Source organism: Amphiura filiformis, chromosome 11, assembly GCF_039555335.1.
Source record: "Amphiura filiformis chromosome 11, Afil_fr2py, whole genome shotgun sequence".
Lineage (NCBI taxonomy): Eukaryota > Metazoa > Echinodermata > Ophiuroidea > Amphilepidida > Amphiuridae > Amphiura > Amphiura filiformis.
In genome coordinates, this window is record NC_092638.1 from 42,282,645 (window position 1) to 42,301,491 (window position 18,847).

Below are 18,847 nucleotides of genomic sequence, written 5' to 3' on the forward strand. Positions count from 1 at the left end.
GCAGCAGCACAAAAATAGAGAATTTCAAAGATTGGACTATTCCAGTTATATGGAAGATATGACTTTAATCTCCCACACAGGGGGTGTAGATATCAAATTGAGTCACACTTTCAGATAACCCGATTTGAAATTCAGACTCGATATGGGGTGTATGGATTTCAACTGGAATAGCCCATTTCACACAGGATTGCAAGCACTGCATTGAGCTTGGTATAGACAAATCCAAAGAGCCATATTCCTACAATGTACACCTCACTGGTGGCCATAGCTGGGGCTATCCATCCATTTTACGCGACGCCAGTATCATAGGCATGCAGAGTTTGCCGCTCCCGTGACGCGGCGCAAGTGCTGCACGTTCCGATGTGCTCGAGAGAGTGGGCATCTTGGATCGCAAATTCCAAACGAACTAAGCTATAGCTAAAATAATAGTTTCTCGATCATGAGAGTATGAATGTACTGCGTGCACTGCGTAATGTCACAAGTTTAGTGGAATGACACAATAGCACGAATGATTGTGCACGCACAGGAAATGCAGAGCGTGTGTGGTAGGCGTTGTACGCCGACGCAATTGTCATTGCGTGCTTATTGAGCTCTCATGATCGAGAAACTATTATTTTAGCTATAGTTTGGCGCGGATGGCCCTCAGCTATGGCCGACTTAATCCTGACCATCACTTGGCTTATCGGATTCGTCTATAGGACACTTGTGCGATTTTTAGGTTGACCTTATGGCAGCATGAGTCATCTACCAGGGTGTGTGTATAGGCATGCGTTTGTAAATGGTTCTAACTGTGGAGGTGTGTGTGTTTTGTCACATTCACACTGTGGAGTCTGCTAACAACCGTGGAGCTCCACAGTTGAAGATAACCTCAAAAATGGGGTTTTTGAGCCATAGAGGGGGGTATACCACCTGTCATTTTCTGATTAGAGCAACCTCCACAGTATGGCGGTTGCTGTGAGATTTGTGTAAAAAATCTCTCCAGTTTGAATGTGGGTGTGTGAATCTCCCCAGTTAACACACACACCTCCACACTTGGCAGCATCTACAAGAGGGGGTGTGTCAAGAATATTCAGGAGTTTTGGTTAATGGTGGGTGGTCAGATTCTATATTTTGTAACTTGCATTCAGGCCTGTTCCAAATAATCTGATTCACAGGTTTTGAGTTAAATTGTACTAGCAGTTTGATATTAGGAGAAAATACTTGTTTCACAATGGCCCATAGAACACTATTATGATACCCACACTTTCTTGATGTTTTCTATGACTATGACTTACAAATCCTTAACTCTAAAAGTGGCCTACTCCCCATTTCAGATTTTTTTTTTTTGGTTTTAAAGAATATTATCCTGTTTTGCCAAACGAAACATAGGTTAATCCTAAGTTAGTTCTAACTGGCAATGAAAGTAAAATTTTAATTTTTGGTCAATTTTTGGAAATAAGGGCTATAAAAACATGTCATGTTTCATATGCTGTGGCAGTCAGCCCAAAGACTTTTACAGAGACTAATTTCAAGTTATGCATTCTAATTTTTGGTAATCTTTCTCATAAGCAATTATCAAATATAACATAAAATAGTAATAATTATGAGTTAAACTATCATGAAAGTTCATCTGTGTTGGTAATCAAATAAATGAAGAATTGGAACTTTTGTTCACAACACAAAGTTGCTCATCTAAAATTTTCGGTTGTTAAGACTTATTCAGCAGAATGATCCAGTTCGTTGACCGATTTGAGGACTCTTGACTTGTGTGACGACAGAACTGGATCGTAGACGCTTGCTAAGTTGTATCAGAATTAACTGGATCATTCTGCTGAAGAAGGTTGTAGTCTTAACAACCAAAAATTTCAGGTGAGCAACTTTATGTGTTGTGAACAAAATTCAATTCTTCACTTAATTATGAGTTAACTCTTAGCCTATATTTTGAATGCTTAGACTTGTGTAAAGTCTTAGAATTTTGTAAGTACAATTGTAAGAAAACATACAAAATTGCATGTTGTTAGTCCATTTTCCATTGGCCCACTGCAGAAGATTCAAATTTGACTTTAATTGCCAGTTAGAACTAACTAAAGGATTAGGCTTTAGCTATGTTCATTTGGCAAAATAAGATAATATTTTTTAATTCCAAAAAATTGGTGCTGTATTTTTCTGTAATCAGGAGTAGTCTTCATATACAAAAGAACTATAAAAGAAATAACCAGTGGCCCCTTTCTCACCAAGAGTAAGTTGGCTGTAAAACAATACCTGATAATGAAGTTTCATACACTCTTGTCAGAGCAAACATTTGGAAAATGCAAATGATGCATTATGTATAATGCAGGGGTGCACACTCTGGGTAGCATTCCATGTGCAGTGCTTTTGGACGCATTCGTTTTTCTTGCGGGTTGATATTTGCTTGTATTTTCCAACATTTTCAGTGACATTTTTGTCATAAAAGTAGCAAAAATCATGGGTTTTTGTTTTTTATAATTAATTATTTGTCTTTAATTACCAAACATGTAAGAATTAGTGTAAGAATTTTGTTATAAACCGCTAATGGTCAGGGTATTTTTGAAATCTTTCAATAAAATTTCTTTAATGATCAATTGTTTATACAGAGGCACATTGTGTACATGTAGAACAGAGAGCATAAACATTTTCTCCAAACAAGCTTATTTATTTATCCTATCTGTTCTTTAGAAAGCCAATTTATAGTCCTAAAATAGTTGGAAATACAATGCCCTTTCAGGGAGCTTTAATATTACAGAGAATATAATATGTGGTGTGATCAAGCAAAATCAGCTGGGCATATTCAATTTTCAGTTTTTACATGATTGTATATAGGATTTGCAAAGCTACATTTTGCTGAAAACATTTAGTTCTGAAGATATGTGACCCCTCGGCACAACTGAGCCCTGAAGTCGCCAATCATCATTTTTGAGATATTCAACCAAAATATTCTGCTTGAAAATAGCTTTAAAATGATGTATATCATGTCTATAGTACTTGACATTTATATAGTGAAAAATCAATAAAACAGTCAATAAATCCTTTGTTTCCTATTGTTTATTGTTAAGTTCGATGGAGCATATCTCAATAGTGGCACTGGCGACATCCGGGCTAGTTGTGCCGAAGCGTCACATATAAACAAATAAAAAACTTTGTATCAGTTGATTGGAAGGTATTTTGCCTTTAGAAATGATGTAAATGAAATTCAGTTTCTGACAGTAGTTATTGCTTAGCTTGTATTTCACACTTGTATGCAATATAAAACTCGCTTCCACTTCTGGTTCTTGCAAACTTGTCTATATTAAGCATAAGCTGTGCTTAGTTACGAAGATATGAACAGTTGAAGAGTTTCTAAAACAATATGCAACCAAAGAAATTATTGTCTTTGTTTGGCTATATCTAAAAATCAATATATCTGACTTGCGACTGATTTTGTTTGATTACATCATATGATTGTGTTTATTGTATATGATAGAATAGTTTCATATTGCATATATCATAAGGTAGCGGGTAGAATAAGAGTAACAAAGTTTATAGCAAGTTGAACTTCTGGTTTTGTTCTCATATAGATTGTTGGATAGAATATATTAAGCTATCAAAAGCTATTGGATGAATGTCTGTATCATCAACATGCAATGTATGTCATTTTACCATTTTTTTAATTAAAAAAATGTTCTAAGAAAATCAAATTGTGTCTATATGGTATTTATTTATTTATTTATACCATTCGGCCCATAGGCCTGGCACAGCTCAATATTGCAAAAGCAATAACTTAAAGGGAGGCCAAAACAGCAAAACAGCAAAAATAAAAATAAAACTTAAACCAATAACACAGAAAAAAACACACCAAACAAAACAATGGAACTGGCTAGCATGGTGCATGGAGGACTGACTTAAAGAACTGCAGAGAATTACATTGGATAATGTCCTTAGGGAGGTAGTTCCAGAGTGTCAGACCATAAGGATAGAAGGATTTTTTGGCACCAGGTCAGACGACAGAACGAAGGAGAGCTGGCATGGGAGTTCAGATTACGGAGTGAAGACGGGGGTGAGGGTTGTAAGGGTTAGGAAAGATAATGGACGATCTTATACAGATGACAGAGAGTAGCATAGTCCTTGCGTTTGGAGAGCAAGGGAAGGTCAGACTTCAGAAGGTCCTCGTGGCTGAGATTCCAGGACTGCAAGATAACCCGCGAGTTTGTTTTCCTGGCAGAAGCTTCACCTTTTGCGTGGTCTTGACTTTCTTGAGCCAAATTGGACTTCACATACACAGAACTTTATTTAGTTGAAAGACTCAGCTTCCATCTAATACCCTTTATTTTTTGGTGGGGTGAAATTTTATTCTGGTTTTAGTTCTAATTTTAGACTACACATTTTACCATTTAAATTCTCAGTTTTTCAAATAATTTCATGATAGGTAGATGTAATGATCCTTTACCTGCTGAAACATGTCGTTCTCTCAACCAATTTGTCGTTCAAAGACACAAAAAACAAATCTTTAAGGTCAGAGTAATGGGAGAGAACATGGACCTTTTTGAGCATCATCATTTCTTCATTGTATGTCCAAAGTATATGAAACTATACATTTTTGGAAAGGAAATGAGCCAAGGAATCTCATGGTGATGTCAGATTTTTTCAAAAATCTCTGAGTTTTTGAAAAAAATTCACTTTTTTACCCCCAATTTTTTGTGACAACTTAGAAAAAAATCCGTTTGGAGTAAAAAAAATTCAGTTAGCTTTTCATGAAGAAGAGATATGAACTAATAAGCAGTGTTGTAGTCGAGACCGGCCTATCGGAGACCAAGACCGAGACCAGGCAGTCCGAGACCAAGACCGAGGCCGGCTGGTCCGAGACCGAGACCAAGACCGAGACCGGTAGGTCCGACACCAAGACCGAGACCAAGACCGGGCTTGAAAGTAATATAATCAGTGAACTGTGTTACCGCAAGCGTTAACATTTAGGGGGGGTCAGGGAATCACATGTTTTGTTCGGTTTTTTATTTGTGCAAGCAAACCACGCAAAAAAATTCAATCGGACTATTTTAGCCGGATGTGTTTTGCTCATGATTTGATGGGTCGTATGTGATAAAAAGTAAGATACATAAGGTAGATCCTACTTTTTTGTCTATTTTGATTTTTAGGCGCGACGTCTCCCTTGCAAATATTTAGGGGGACGTGTCTTCCATCCCCCGCTTCTGACGCCTGTATTAATAATGAATGATAACTATCTCAGTGACTGATACATGATCAGCCATATAATCCATTTTTAAAACAGCTTTTCAAGCAAGATATAATGAAAATTAAATTTCTTCACCAGTGACGTAGATTTCTTTTTGACATGGAGGGGGGGTGAGGTTTGGAAAATTTCTTGAAGTAGTGAAAAAACTATTATCAAAAATATAATTATAGAAACGTTGTTTAAATGTTAATGTTAAATATTTTCTTCCAAGCATTATGTTTTGTCAACTTTATAATAACATTATGTGCAACAAATTCTGTAACCTTATTGTAAAAAAAATAAGAAAACATTATCTGGTAACCATTGCGAGTCTTTTCAAATGTTATGAAGAAAACCAAGAAGGGTTTATGTTTTGCTGGGATTAACTGTAATGTTGCTACTTTTTGAATGATGCATACATGATTATTTGGGCAAATGCAACAAACTATATAATGTACTGCTTAAAATAGGTTTTAATGAAGCTGTAAATATAATCTATAGGATTCTGGTCCTTCTGGAGTTTGTGATTGAGTTTGTTTATGATAAATTTATACGATATTTGAACAATTGATAATTGGGCCTAATAAATAATTGAGTAGGGCTTGAGGTAAGAATTTAGTTATTAACCTTTTATGATTCAATTCATGAAAACTGTTTGAGCAGAATTAAGGACTGCTAAATGACCAGAATGATGCTATTTTACTGGTCTCGAACCCGGTCTCGGACCGAGACCTCGAGACCAGGAGGACCGAGACCAAGACCGAGACCAGTAGGTCTCGAGACCAAGACCGAGACCAAGACCAGGCTTAGCTGGTCTCGAGACAGGTCAACACTGGAACTAAGGGAAGGTTTTTTTCTATTTTTTTGAAATTTGTCTCTTTTTTCGAAATATTGAAAAAAACATGTGAAAAAAGCAATTTTGTCACTCTATGATAAAGTTAAAAATTGCACATAATGGTGTATATTTTTGTTTAAAACAAATATTTTGAAAAATGAGAAAACCTTCCCTAGACTTTGATGTACTCTAAACGATAGTGCAAAAAGTTTGCCTTTTGCTTGCATATTTTTCGAGTTATCTTGTCACAAAAATAGTGCAATATTGTCAAAAGTGAACTCTGAGAAATCAACGCTTTAGTAAAAAAATGTCAAAATTATGCACAAAACGTACTTATATTTTAAAATGGTAAGACTTGTAAAAGCTGTATCTGGTGCATGGTCTATAATTAAAGACAGAGATAAAAAGAATTTATCGCATCTGATGTCACTGTCAATTACGATCCTTGATTGGTTTACACAGGTTAATCAGCGCGTAAAAGGAAGACCAATCTATCTGGTGCTGATCGGAGAAAAGGAATAGCAGCAAATGGCAAAAAATTACGTACTTTTACAAGGCAAAAAGCAGCTTTTCTAGGCATTGTGGACATGGTGCCTTCAGTTTCCTACTATAAAGACCTAACTTTTGAGATGGTTTGCATGTCGAAAGGTGCAAAATTAACAATAAGGCGCCCGGTTATAAATCCGCGTTCAGCAAGTCATCACGACACTTGTAAACAAACCGTGCTCGAGTTTGATTGACAGATGACGTCAGACGCGATAAATTATCTTTATCTTTGTCTTTCATGTTTGCTTTCAGTGCGCCAAAATTCAAAATAAATAAAAAAATTTGTTTTGTTTACACCACATTTGCTGGGTTAACAACATCCCGAATGAGCCTTGACTGCGTTGGATATACGCGCAGAGTTGCGCCGTGTCACGCGCGCGTAATCACAATATTTTGCATTCGTGCATTTCTGACTCATTATTTCCCACCAATTTACTAAGCTGTCTTGAGCCATGTGACTTTTTAGAGTTGAAAAGAGTGAAATAAAAGTGAGTAAATATTCGCTGTCGTAGTGCACGTTAGTAACCATTGGTTACTGCTCCAAGCCTGGGCTCATACACCTGTTCCGAATTTTGATACGCCATAGGCTTTGTGTTGTGATCATTTCGATCAGTGGTTTGTAACAAAGAAAGCGTGATCCAGTTGACCTAGCAACAGTCATATTCTAACGTGCACTACGACAGCGAATTAGCAAGTTGTATTTGATCAATTTCAAGTGAAAGAATACATCTTAGTGTTGATAAATATCAAAAAATCTCAAATTTGGGCGTGGACGAATGTCTTCCATTACTCTGGCCTTAAAGATCCATTTCCAGCCATCTCTATGACCACAACAAGCGCTGTGAAAAGAAAATCGAGGTCAATCGGATGACTGACTGACAATAGAATAGCTTCTGGCATTTATTTATCTTCTTAACTCCTCAACAATGGTCACTGACCTCAATCAATGAACTAAATCTTCAGAATATATCCATGTCTAACCATGGCAAAATGTTAAAGGACATCAAGAATAAGTAATGAACTTAGTAGTAACCAGTAATGAAGCCCCAGTGTATTCAAGGGTGACTGATCAAATGGAAAAATAAGGGGTCTTTGGGTGACAGCATATGTTAAAACAGTTTGGTGACAACAGTGCAGAACAGCCGTATATACATGTCGCTTCCAAAGTGGGAGTGTCTGTGGATTTCATACATGTAGATTATCGCAGCTCCAAATAAATAACTTTGCATCTAGAAATGATGCAAAGCTTGGCATCTAATCCTAAATCACCCATATCTACACCCAAATCACCCCAGGTCTACACCCTGGACAGAACGATTTTTCCAAGCTCCATGGTCTACAGTTAGTGAACCTCCTACAAAATGAGCGCCAAGTCTCCAAAGGAATTTCTGGAGGCAATATTGGTCTTTGAATACAAAGAGCAACCCTACATGTTTGGTATGCTTTCATCAGGTTATTTTGTCAACAGCCTTATATTTTGTGCAGGTCACAAAATGCTTAAATGGACATGCTCCAGGTTATTTAGCTTCTTGTTTCACTCCTTACCATCAATCACGCACCGGACTTCGCTCTGCTTCAGATACAACTCTGCTTACTGTACATAAATTAAATGCCAAATCTCTCCATTCTGCAGCAAATGAAGCTTTTTCTCTGGCTGCTCCTGGACTGTGGAACAATCACCATTCATACTGCAAACTCATTACCAGTCTTCAAGAAATTATTGAAATCATATCTCTTCCCAAAAAGTTGACTGTTTTTATTGCTCACTTTGTTTTGTTATATTGTGTTTATGCTTTTGAATTTGTTTATGCGCTGTGGTCTAGATGTAACGGCGCTTTATAAAAGAATTGTGTATGTATGTATGTATGTAAACAGCCAATATTAATCACCTTAGGCCAAAAAAAAAAGTTTTTTTCATGTCATCCGCATGCATTGGATTTCTGGTGGTGAATACGTTCAAAAATAAAATTTTACAATTTTTATTTTATTTTCAAAAAATTAAGACAAATTGCCCTTGGCAAAACATATTGGGTCCAAACCGGTGAGTTTTCAAGGCGGTAACCCCCCTGAACACCTGATTTATTGATAAAATAACTAGAATTACGTGGTTCGTAATTAAGGTGGCCCCCACATGTAGATAACAAAGGTTTATAAAATAATAAGCAATATGCAAATAAGCTCATTGATATTCATAAATATGCAAATAACATGACACCAAACTATACAGCACATCAGGCTACCATATCCTATCCCCATACCAAGTTTGATATAAAATTGGATGGATTGAGTGTGATACCTGAATTTATCGGTCGAGCTAGAGTCAAACGAAGTCAAGCGTGATATTTGAAAACGCTAGCGAGATCGATAAATTCAGGTATCATCTAAAGCGAAAGTATCCGTCCAATTTTATCATTATTATGTCTTCAGAATCCTTTTTGGTCAAAAACATGATTTTTAGTAAAAAAAACCATGATTATTAGTAGAAAACATGATTTTTGGTTTTAAAAAATGTGATTTTGCTTTAAAACGTGATTTTTGGTCAAAAATGTGATTTTTGGTAAAAAAATTAGATTTTTGTTCAAAATTGTGATTTTTGGTCAAAAATGGTCATGGCATGTCACAATTTACAAAAAAATATAACAATCACACCAAAAGAGACATACATGGTGACTTTTGCACATGAAGTATGTGAACTATGCACTCTATGAAGAGGCTAGATATGAAAAACCCTGTAGCTCCAGGAGACCGATACACAAATTTATCGGACAGCTAGGTTATGTACAAAGGTATATGATGCAAGATTCTGAAGACATAATAATGAAGTTGATTGGTTATTGCGTTGGAGCTGCAGATTGGATTAATGAAAATTTAGGCAAAATATGCAAATAAGCTCATTAATATTCATAAATATACAAATAACATGACACAAAACTATACAGCACATCAGGCAACCATATCAAATCACCAAACCAAGTTTAAAGTTGATCGGTTATTGCGTTTAAGATGGAGAGTGGATTAATGAAAATTTAGGAAAAATATGCAAATGAGCTCATTAATATTCATAAATATGCAAATTACATGACACAAAACTATACAGCACATCGTGCCATCATATCCTATCACTGTACCAAGTTTGAAGTGAATCGGTGAGTGCGTTGGAGCTGTAGAGTGGATTAATGAATTTGCTTCCGCCCGGACAGCCAAACAAAGTAACAAACAAACAACCAGGCAACCATCTGGATGATAACATAAGCCCCACATATATGTGGGGGCCAAAAACTGCAAACCGTATTGGATTTGTAATTGCTTGGGGACAAAATCTTTTTGGGGCCTTACATAGCCAATTATTAATCACCTTGATGCTTGGCAGGTTTGCATGGGCATGTACTGTGAACGAGGTATCGGTACATGAGACCAGATATAAACAAGTTTCATGGACAAAATCAAACCCTACTCTTTTGCAGTGTTTGTTCCCCTTATGCTTACATTTACAACATTGACTTTAATCAAACGGAAGACTGAACAGTCCTTCGAGGATCAATATCTGACCATTGATCCATTTCAGTAATCCCAGAATTTATCCCATCTAACATACTCATGATTTTTCTTCTTCAGATTATGCAAAGCAATGAGACTTGCAATAAGAAAATCACAACACATTATTTTCTATTTTATTATATACTTATTTATTTGTTGTCCAAAGTGATGGGTACAAATAACCCGGAATGACAAACATGTACATAAACATTTTGTTGTTAAAACTCTATACAATAAACAATTTACATAATTTGAACATGATACAGTGTAAACAAAAGATAATGTTTTTTTATACTTATTTACATATTACATTATGTATGCAATAACAAATGATACTGTTATCTTTTTTTTAAATTCTGCCACAAGTTATTAAAATATTGGGGATCTAAAGATGATAGAACTACTATAATTCAACCACAGGGAATAAGCACACATAACCTGGAGATTCAGTGGATAGGTTTAGTACGCATTTAAAAAAATCAAGAAACGAACCATTGAGTGTGTTTAGGATTCAGTTTCTGACAGTAGTTATTGCTTAGCTTGTATTTCACACAATGCAATTATCTTAAACTCACATCCACATACAATTTCAAGAAACGAACCATTGAGTGTGTTTAGGATTCAGTTTCTGACAGTAGTTATTGCTTAGCTTGTATTTCACACAATGCAATTATCTTAAACTCACATCCACATACAATTTCTGGTTCTTGCAAACTTGCCTATATTAAGCATAATCTGTATTTAGCTTTCTCTGTGCACATTTACTAGCTTAAACCTAATGAACATTGCACTATTCGCTGTAGAGGTGATGTAACAGGATTAACTACCATAGCATTACGTGAATACAATTTTTGAATATGTCGCCCTGCACTACAAGCAGGTTGCATCACCTGTGTATGTCTGCAATCATAATTACCAATCAGAGGCATTGTAAGAAGTGGAGCAGTACACATGGTGTGATTGATCAGCATGATATCAATATTCTATAGAATCATGTCTTTATCCCTGTTCTTGTTTTCACCTATTGCTATGGTAATTAATCCTGTTATAGCGAATAGTTGTATGAAACTGGGTCAAAAATATAAGAAAATCACAGAAAAACCAAACAATGTGCGTATAACAGATCTCTTGTTCTACATGTAAAATTTCCACACTGACTCAATAAAATAATCACCTTTGACAGTCTTAGCATTCGCCATATTTAGTTGTGCACACCTGTTGGAAAGATAAAACTGCTGGCCATATTAAGATACCACAAACATTACCAACATTGCTACCAATCCTGTTGTAAACTGGAAGATATGGATAAACTGGAATATTAGCCCCCCCCCCCCATGTGCACTGCTGCATTTCTTACAATGCCTCTGATTGGTTAATTATTACATGAATTAGTCATGAGTAACCAATTAAAATATAGCTCTTGGCAGTTTAAAGCGCACTCCCTTCCAGTCCTATCAAAATAGTCAGGCCAGTAGTTGCCATGAGATTAGACCTTTTAAACATTATTAGCTTATTCACTAGAAGAGAGCACTTGAAGGAGATGTTCGGGTTGAGTTTATTAAATTGTGACCGGCTCTGACAAAACCAGGAACAAGTCGTATTTTTGACATTTCATGATTTGTATAAAAATGTAACCACTAGACAATAGGACAAAATTAGCAAATAGCATCAACACTTTTCAAGATACAGATAATTTTGTAAATGATATCTTGAAATTTTTGCCAAATTACTATTCTGAGTAATGGTCAATTAGTTTCCTGCCTTACACAGGATTGAATAGGGATATATCCTTTCAAGGATTTGCAAGTCCAATTAGTTCCACAGTCAAATACCATGAAATTAAGAATTCCAAAATTTCATTTTTTTTATGGGAATGTCATCTTTAAAGGCCTATAACTCGAAGACATATCTGGCGACTTGTTCCAGGTTTTGTTGGAGCTGGTCACAATTGTGTATTAAAATACAAATTAAACAAATAAAACAAAAACATATCATTCACTCTCACCTCCCTCACATTTCACCATCAACTGAGTGTGCCATCATAACCATATGAATTGATTTTTACCATGATTTATAACCAATAAGCTAAAACACATTTGCTACATGATCTCAACCACCCAGACCAAAGTCAAAAAGTATATACAGGGTGTCCCAGAAAAAATTACCGGGCGAATGAATTTGGACGTAAGTCGAGAAATAGACATCAGAATCCAAACAACTAAATATCAGCATGTAGCCCATCTTATTTTGCATCGTATACGCCAATTTTAATGGAATCGGTTGACTGATCGCGAAGAAGTGAGCGATTACATAACGCATGCGTCAATTCACTTCGTTCCAAGTTTGAAAGAAAGACCATTCAACACAATGCGCACTAGTGGTTAACTAACTGTCAATGGGCTTGATATTTTGTTCTATGAAATCCTTTTCGTTCTTTTTAAACAATCTGTTTCTTTTAATTAGGCTTTGTTCAAATTTGAAAACCTGCACAATATTGAAAATGAAAGCTTGTATGTAAGATGATGCTTGGTACTTGTAAATACATTTTTTCGTTAATGTTGATATAAATGTTGCATAAAGAATTATTGCATAAAGAATTCCAGCTGGCTTAAAAATTTTCTCTCACACATTAATTTTTGGAATAGTTCCAAGATATTGTAATGCAAAGTTTAAATCTTTTAAAACTTCAACATTAATGTTGCATGGTATCAAAAATCACACGTAACGCTGTAAGCACTTGATCATTGTCATTCTTGGCTCAAATGTTCTTTGGAAAGGTAAAATATAACATATTTACACAACATAAAGAATTAAAGTTGGAAAGCTTCCAATTGCAGAAAGTTTTCTCGGACAAACTGTTATTCATCTTGAGTGAAAGCATGAATGACATAACACCATCGGATTATAAAATAGATAATGTTGACTAAATTTAATGAGATACACAAACTTTAGGAAGCTTGTAAGAACGAGTATGAAAAAACGCCTGTTCAATCAAACTTGGAATGAACTGCATTGATGCACGCATTATGTAATCGTTCATTTCTTCGCAACCAGTCAACCGAATCAAATAAAATTTTCGTATGTGATGCACAACAACATAAGCTATGCGTTACATTTCAAATTGTTTGATTCTAATATCTATTTCTCGACTTACGTTCAATTGTATTCGCTCGGTAATTTTTTCTGGGACACCCTGTATTTCTTAAATATTAGGCCTACTAACTTGCACTGTACCTAACTCTGATTGATGATATCCTAAGTCTATGGCATACTTAGTTGCAGAGTTATGAACTTTTTATTTGTCCATGTTACCTGTGTTTATTATTGTACTTCTGCTCCTTGCTTTTGGCTGCATCTCAAATTCATCATTTGGTCTGAGTGGATCAGATCAGGTCACATTATAGCCATATTGTAACATTGCTATTAGGAGAACACCCTCAATGTTTTTCAAAATTCAGATTTTCACATGATTGTAATGTAACATACTCTGCAAAAAGCAAGGTTTTTTAGGCGCTGTATTTGTGACACAATCTGAGATTTTTAATTGAAAGATTGTTTGTGTTATTTTATTCTTACGATCGCAAAATTAGTTGAAGGCATACCCGATGTTCATAACACTGTATGTACATGATGTATGGGATGGTCATAACACATCAACAGGACCAACCTCAGTCACAATGGACAGAGTGACACACATTGGCAACATATATGCTGGAATTAAATAGCAATTTTCTTTCTTTTGCCTCATTTGTTCAGTTCAAAATTACAAGGGGACATTTCTGAGAGTGGAAACTTAACATTTTCTTATGGAAATGTTACAACATGGCTTTAAATCAGCTTCAACTTTAAATTAGCTTCAAGATTAATTTGTCAAAAATATAACACTTGCATGGAAGAATATACAGTAATGGATTGAAGTTGTTACTAGCTATTGCAAAATCTCTGCAGAAGTCTGAGAAGCACAGATGATGAAGTTGACAGGCCAGAAGGCCTGTATGTTATTTACAATAATTTGTATATATTTATTGCTTTTCACATGGTTTTTACACTGCCTTCTATGAATTGTATGAATAATTAGCACCAATATTAATAGATATCATCTCTTTAAAATGATGAACACAAAATGTTAAACCATTTGGACGTAAATAAACAGGTGTTTTGATGTTAACTTAAATTAGATATAATTTACACACAAGTGAAAATAAAAAGAGAAAAATAAATTGTGATAAAACAAATCTAGTCAACCCAAAGTAGTAACTCAGAATTGCCCTGTTTGCGCGTAATGCTATGAAAAATCCAGCCGCCATCTTGGTATATCATGAATAGTGTACATCCGGCATTTATTGGGATAAACCAGATGTGTTTTCAAGCTTTAGCATTACCAATGTGTGCGTACATAGCACTTATTATTGGCACAACATCCACAGCTACACTATTTTGCCCTCCACAAGCAACATGCAAACATGGTAGACTTTGTACCCTTTGGGTCTAATATTTAAAGAGTCAATCAGAAAACTGACATTTTAGTTGGATGGAATCTTCAACATTGGACCCAAAACCTTTGGTCTTCAGTTGGGTGAATCCTAAGGTTGTTCCAAATCAACATTGGTGACTAAAACGTTCATTTTCTAGTTAACTAGATTTATCTAATTTTTTATTACTTGCCAGAGGAATAAGAGTATACAATGAGAAAGAGAAATGTGTTTTATCGATTTATGGAAAAGCACAAATCATACTTAACTGGACACATATTTCTTGCAAAAAACACTCAGCTACATCTGTAAAATATTTCAATCAATGCAATACAATAAATTCAATGTAATACAATGCCATGCAAATTTGGTGCAATGTAATGCAATCTATACGATGAAACTGATTCACATTAAAGCCAAAGTACAAACATACTACTGGTGTTTATTGCTTGATGAAAAGACATCTGTTGTTTTTTACAATTTCTACTAATTGTAATTTTCCGCATAAAGGTATTAAGATTTAAATATTGTCAGCATTGAAAATGTTACTGGCAAGGCATATATTATCAAATTATCACACAAATAGTTATCCAGGGTTGTCAAAAACTCAAAAGTTAAAATCATTGTAAGCCTGAGGTGTTCTTAAATATCAAGAAATTGTTGATACCAACTTCTGTTAAAAGGGCATTTCGTGATCCACAGCCTCATCCCCACACTTTTCTCAAAAAAAGTTGAGATTTTTATATCACTGGAAACCTCTGGCTACATAATGTTTATGTACAAAATATTTCTTGCAGATTAATTCATTTAGCAAAGATATTGTGAAATTTGAATTTCGTTCTGGTGCACCAGAACTAAATTACAACGCATTGTCTATGGAGCAGTGCATAACTTGCGAACGCAAAATCGGAATCAACTGAAATTTTGGGAATAGGTTTTTTTCATGGATATCTAATGAAAAATGACATAAATAGAGGATGCTAGGATCACGAAATACTCCTTTAAAGATACAATACAAAAAACAGACTTTGAATCACCCTAGACACTGTTTGAAACTGAGACTAGACTAGTCTCAGGTTTGAAATCCACTTCTCCATTGTCAAAATATTGAAATGTCTACTTCCTGCAAAAATGTTCTGCCTTATTCCTGATACATATATTTTTTTGTTGAATCGATCTTAAGGTCCTGTTGGTCAACGCCAGTTAGTGCTGGATTTGAAGAATGATGATGGAAATACATTAAATATTCATGAGGCAATGAACCAATAACAGCTGGCCTTTGATTTTATGCATTAATATTTATCAATGCACGGGTGCAATAATTAGAACATTTACGCACACATATCTCTACGTGTAACTATGCAGTAATGACTAGTTTGATTTCAAAGCAGTTAGGCGAGGACTTTTTGGGCCACTATGAATTGTTTTGCCATTGAATTTGGGACTTTAAGCCTTTAAAGAGGATATTAAAATGTATTTTTATGACATTTTTAATAAGGTAATTAATACAATAGGACATCCAAATTTCATTTTTTTTTTTTCATTTTGTCATTTGAACTAAAACCAAATCAAATCTAAGTCATTAATACATTCCATATTACATTGGAACTTTGGGAAAAGAGAGTTGGACGTTGACCAATGTCTGAAATAGGTAACAGAATTAAGTATTATTGATCTCTTCCTAACTGCATAGTGTGGAGACATTGAGCCTGTTAATTGGTAATAATATCTGTACAAAAATAAATGAATGTAGAACATATAATAATACAACACTTATTGTTAATAACTCTGCCCTGAATTCTTGAAGTCATTCATTCCTACTATTATCAATTTAAACACAATTATCTGGCTCATGTTATCATGTGCAGTGACGCTCTCAAGGCTGATAATACATGAAAAGAATATAAAATATATTAAGTATTCTGAAAGTAAAGTCAGCCCTTCGAACAACTACAAGATTTAATAATTGAGATATATTTTGCTCATGTGTGTTCACACTCAAACTGTACTGTACTGTATTGAGAGCACCATGCAGGTTTTTTTAAAACAAATAAGCCTGCTTCAAGTATGCAGATTTCAATCAAGCACAGGCCCTGTGATGGCAAAAGAATTCATCACTTGGCTTTCTACAAAGATGCATTCTTTTGCAATGCTCTGTCAATAGTCATGTACCCTGTCCAGTTACAAAACTGATGGTGTGTATATATGGCTCACATAAAAATGATATCATTTTTGTAATATTGCAGTCCAACCTCCCTTATCCAGACTCCTTTTCTAAGGATATCCCTGTTATCCGGATGTGTGAATTTAAGAGAACATGTTTTTAAAGCTTTGACAACTTAATTTTATGATTTGAAGCACTTAAAACGACATCTATTTTCAGTATGTCACTCAAAAACCATTTTTTAGTGTTTTACCCCATGTTGTTTATAATATGTTGTCTGTTTCTGTGAACATAACCAGGCCTGATTGTGGTCTAAAAAAAAAATCTGTTTTGGTTAAAGTTGGCGACCGTAGTATCGCCCCTCACGCCGGGGGGTCCAGGGGCCCACTTAAGGGCCCCGGTGGGGGTCGAGGGTGTAAAAAAACCCAAAGCTCCTGGGTTTTAGCCATAGCAGAGGGTAAAAATTGGGTTTCTGAGGCATATAATTGTATGGGTTTTTTCTAAAATTGTTTTTCATTTTTAATGCATGCAACCCCTAAAAAGTTTATAATTAACACTTTCTTAATTTCCCCACTAACAACAATTTTCTTGCTCTTTTTATGATGAAATATCATCATCCACTTCCGGAAATGTAAAAAACCCCAAAGCTCCTGGGTTTTAGCCATAGCAGAGGGTAAAAATTGGGTTTCTGAGGCATATAATTGTATGGGTTTTTTCTAAAATTGTTTTTCATTTTTAATGCATGCAACCCCTAAAAAGTTTATAATTAACACTTTCTTAATTTCCCCACTAACAAAAATTTTCTTGCTCTTTTCATGATGAAATATCATCATCCACTTCCGGAAATGTAAAAGAAAAAAAAATTAAAAGAAATTAATTTTTTTTTTTTTTTTTAGTAGAAAAAAAATCGGAAAACCGATTTAAATCGGGGAATAATCAGGCCTGCATAACCCAAGGCAAGGTATGGATATTTTACCTTTACTTTATACTGGATAATTGATTTTGCATAAACTACTCCATTTTCAAAATGTCCCAAATTAAGAAAATAATAATGATCTCATTTTGTAATAGCAGACAGCAATAATCACTACATCATTACAACATTTAACTCACCAAATAAACTGGTGATGTAGGAGGGGCTTTCAAGTTTCAATAAAGGGGGAATTATCAAACCTTCACATGTAAACTGGTCAAATTAATTTATATTAAAATAATTACAATTCTTATGCACATAACACACATTTATCAGTTATTTTTCTTATTTATTTAGTTTACTGACAGCAGCAATACAAAGCTATATAAAGCCAGGTTGCCTGGTTTTTCACATCAAGGTACAGCACCTTAGATTGAAAAGTAGCCCTAAGGCACCACAAATGGTAAAGAATAGTTTTTTTGATCTTCATAGGTAACCCAATGGTGAGATTTTATGTTGGTATTCAGCAACCCTGATAAAAGCAGACACTATGACGTATGCGCTATATCTGGATTCAGTATAAGATCCATATCGTTACAAAAGTCTTCTGTAAGTGGCACACAGTTCAAATATTTGCACCATGAACAGTTTCTGAATTGTTTCAAATAGAACAGTACAAAACACATGATAAAATAGCCAATGACGAGAAAGAAGCATACCACCATCTGGATCCGTTTCCGCCGCTTGTCAAACGTGCCGAAACAGATATATGGCAGGAAAATGAATGATAGGAAGGCGCCGCAGATGAAGCCTCCTATATGAGCATAGTTGTCAATCCATGGCAGGAGACCCAGTGCAAATAGAAGGCATATGATGGCTAGGAGTTTCAGCAATGCTCTACATGGATTTTTAAGCATCTGCCAGCTTTGTAATACCTCTACTGCTAGACATGCCAATAGGCCAAACTGTGAACCGGCTGGACCAACCTACAAAATGAAAATTTACAAAGAACATGTTACTGAGCTGAAAGTGTATACATTTCTTAAATGTGACATGATCTGATCCACTCAGACAAAGTTGGTTATTTAAAAATTGAGTTACTCTCATAACGAACTTGCTCAGTATAGTAGGCTACCTAAGCTTACTGCTGTTGAAATTTCCAAGACCACTTTCTTAT

At 35.1% G+C, this 18,847-nt stretch overlaps 1 protein-coding gene across 1 annotated transcript in view; it reads right to left on the reverse strand.

Moving 5' to 3' along the window:
* Window positions 1–12,086: 12,086 nt before the first annotated feature.
* LOC140163691 (inactive rhomboid protein 1-like) overlaps window positions 12,087–18,847 on the reverse strand; it is a 133,909-nt gene continuing 127,148 nt past the window's right edge. Inside the window, exon 18 of the mRNA XM_072187007.1 lies at window positions 12,087–18,656. Within this exon, the coding sequence (XP_072043108.1) occupies window positions 18,219–18,656 (438 nt within the window). The 3' untranslated portion in view covers window positions 12,087–18,218. The remainder of the gene's footprint in view (window positions 18,657–18,847) is intronic.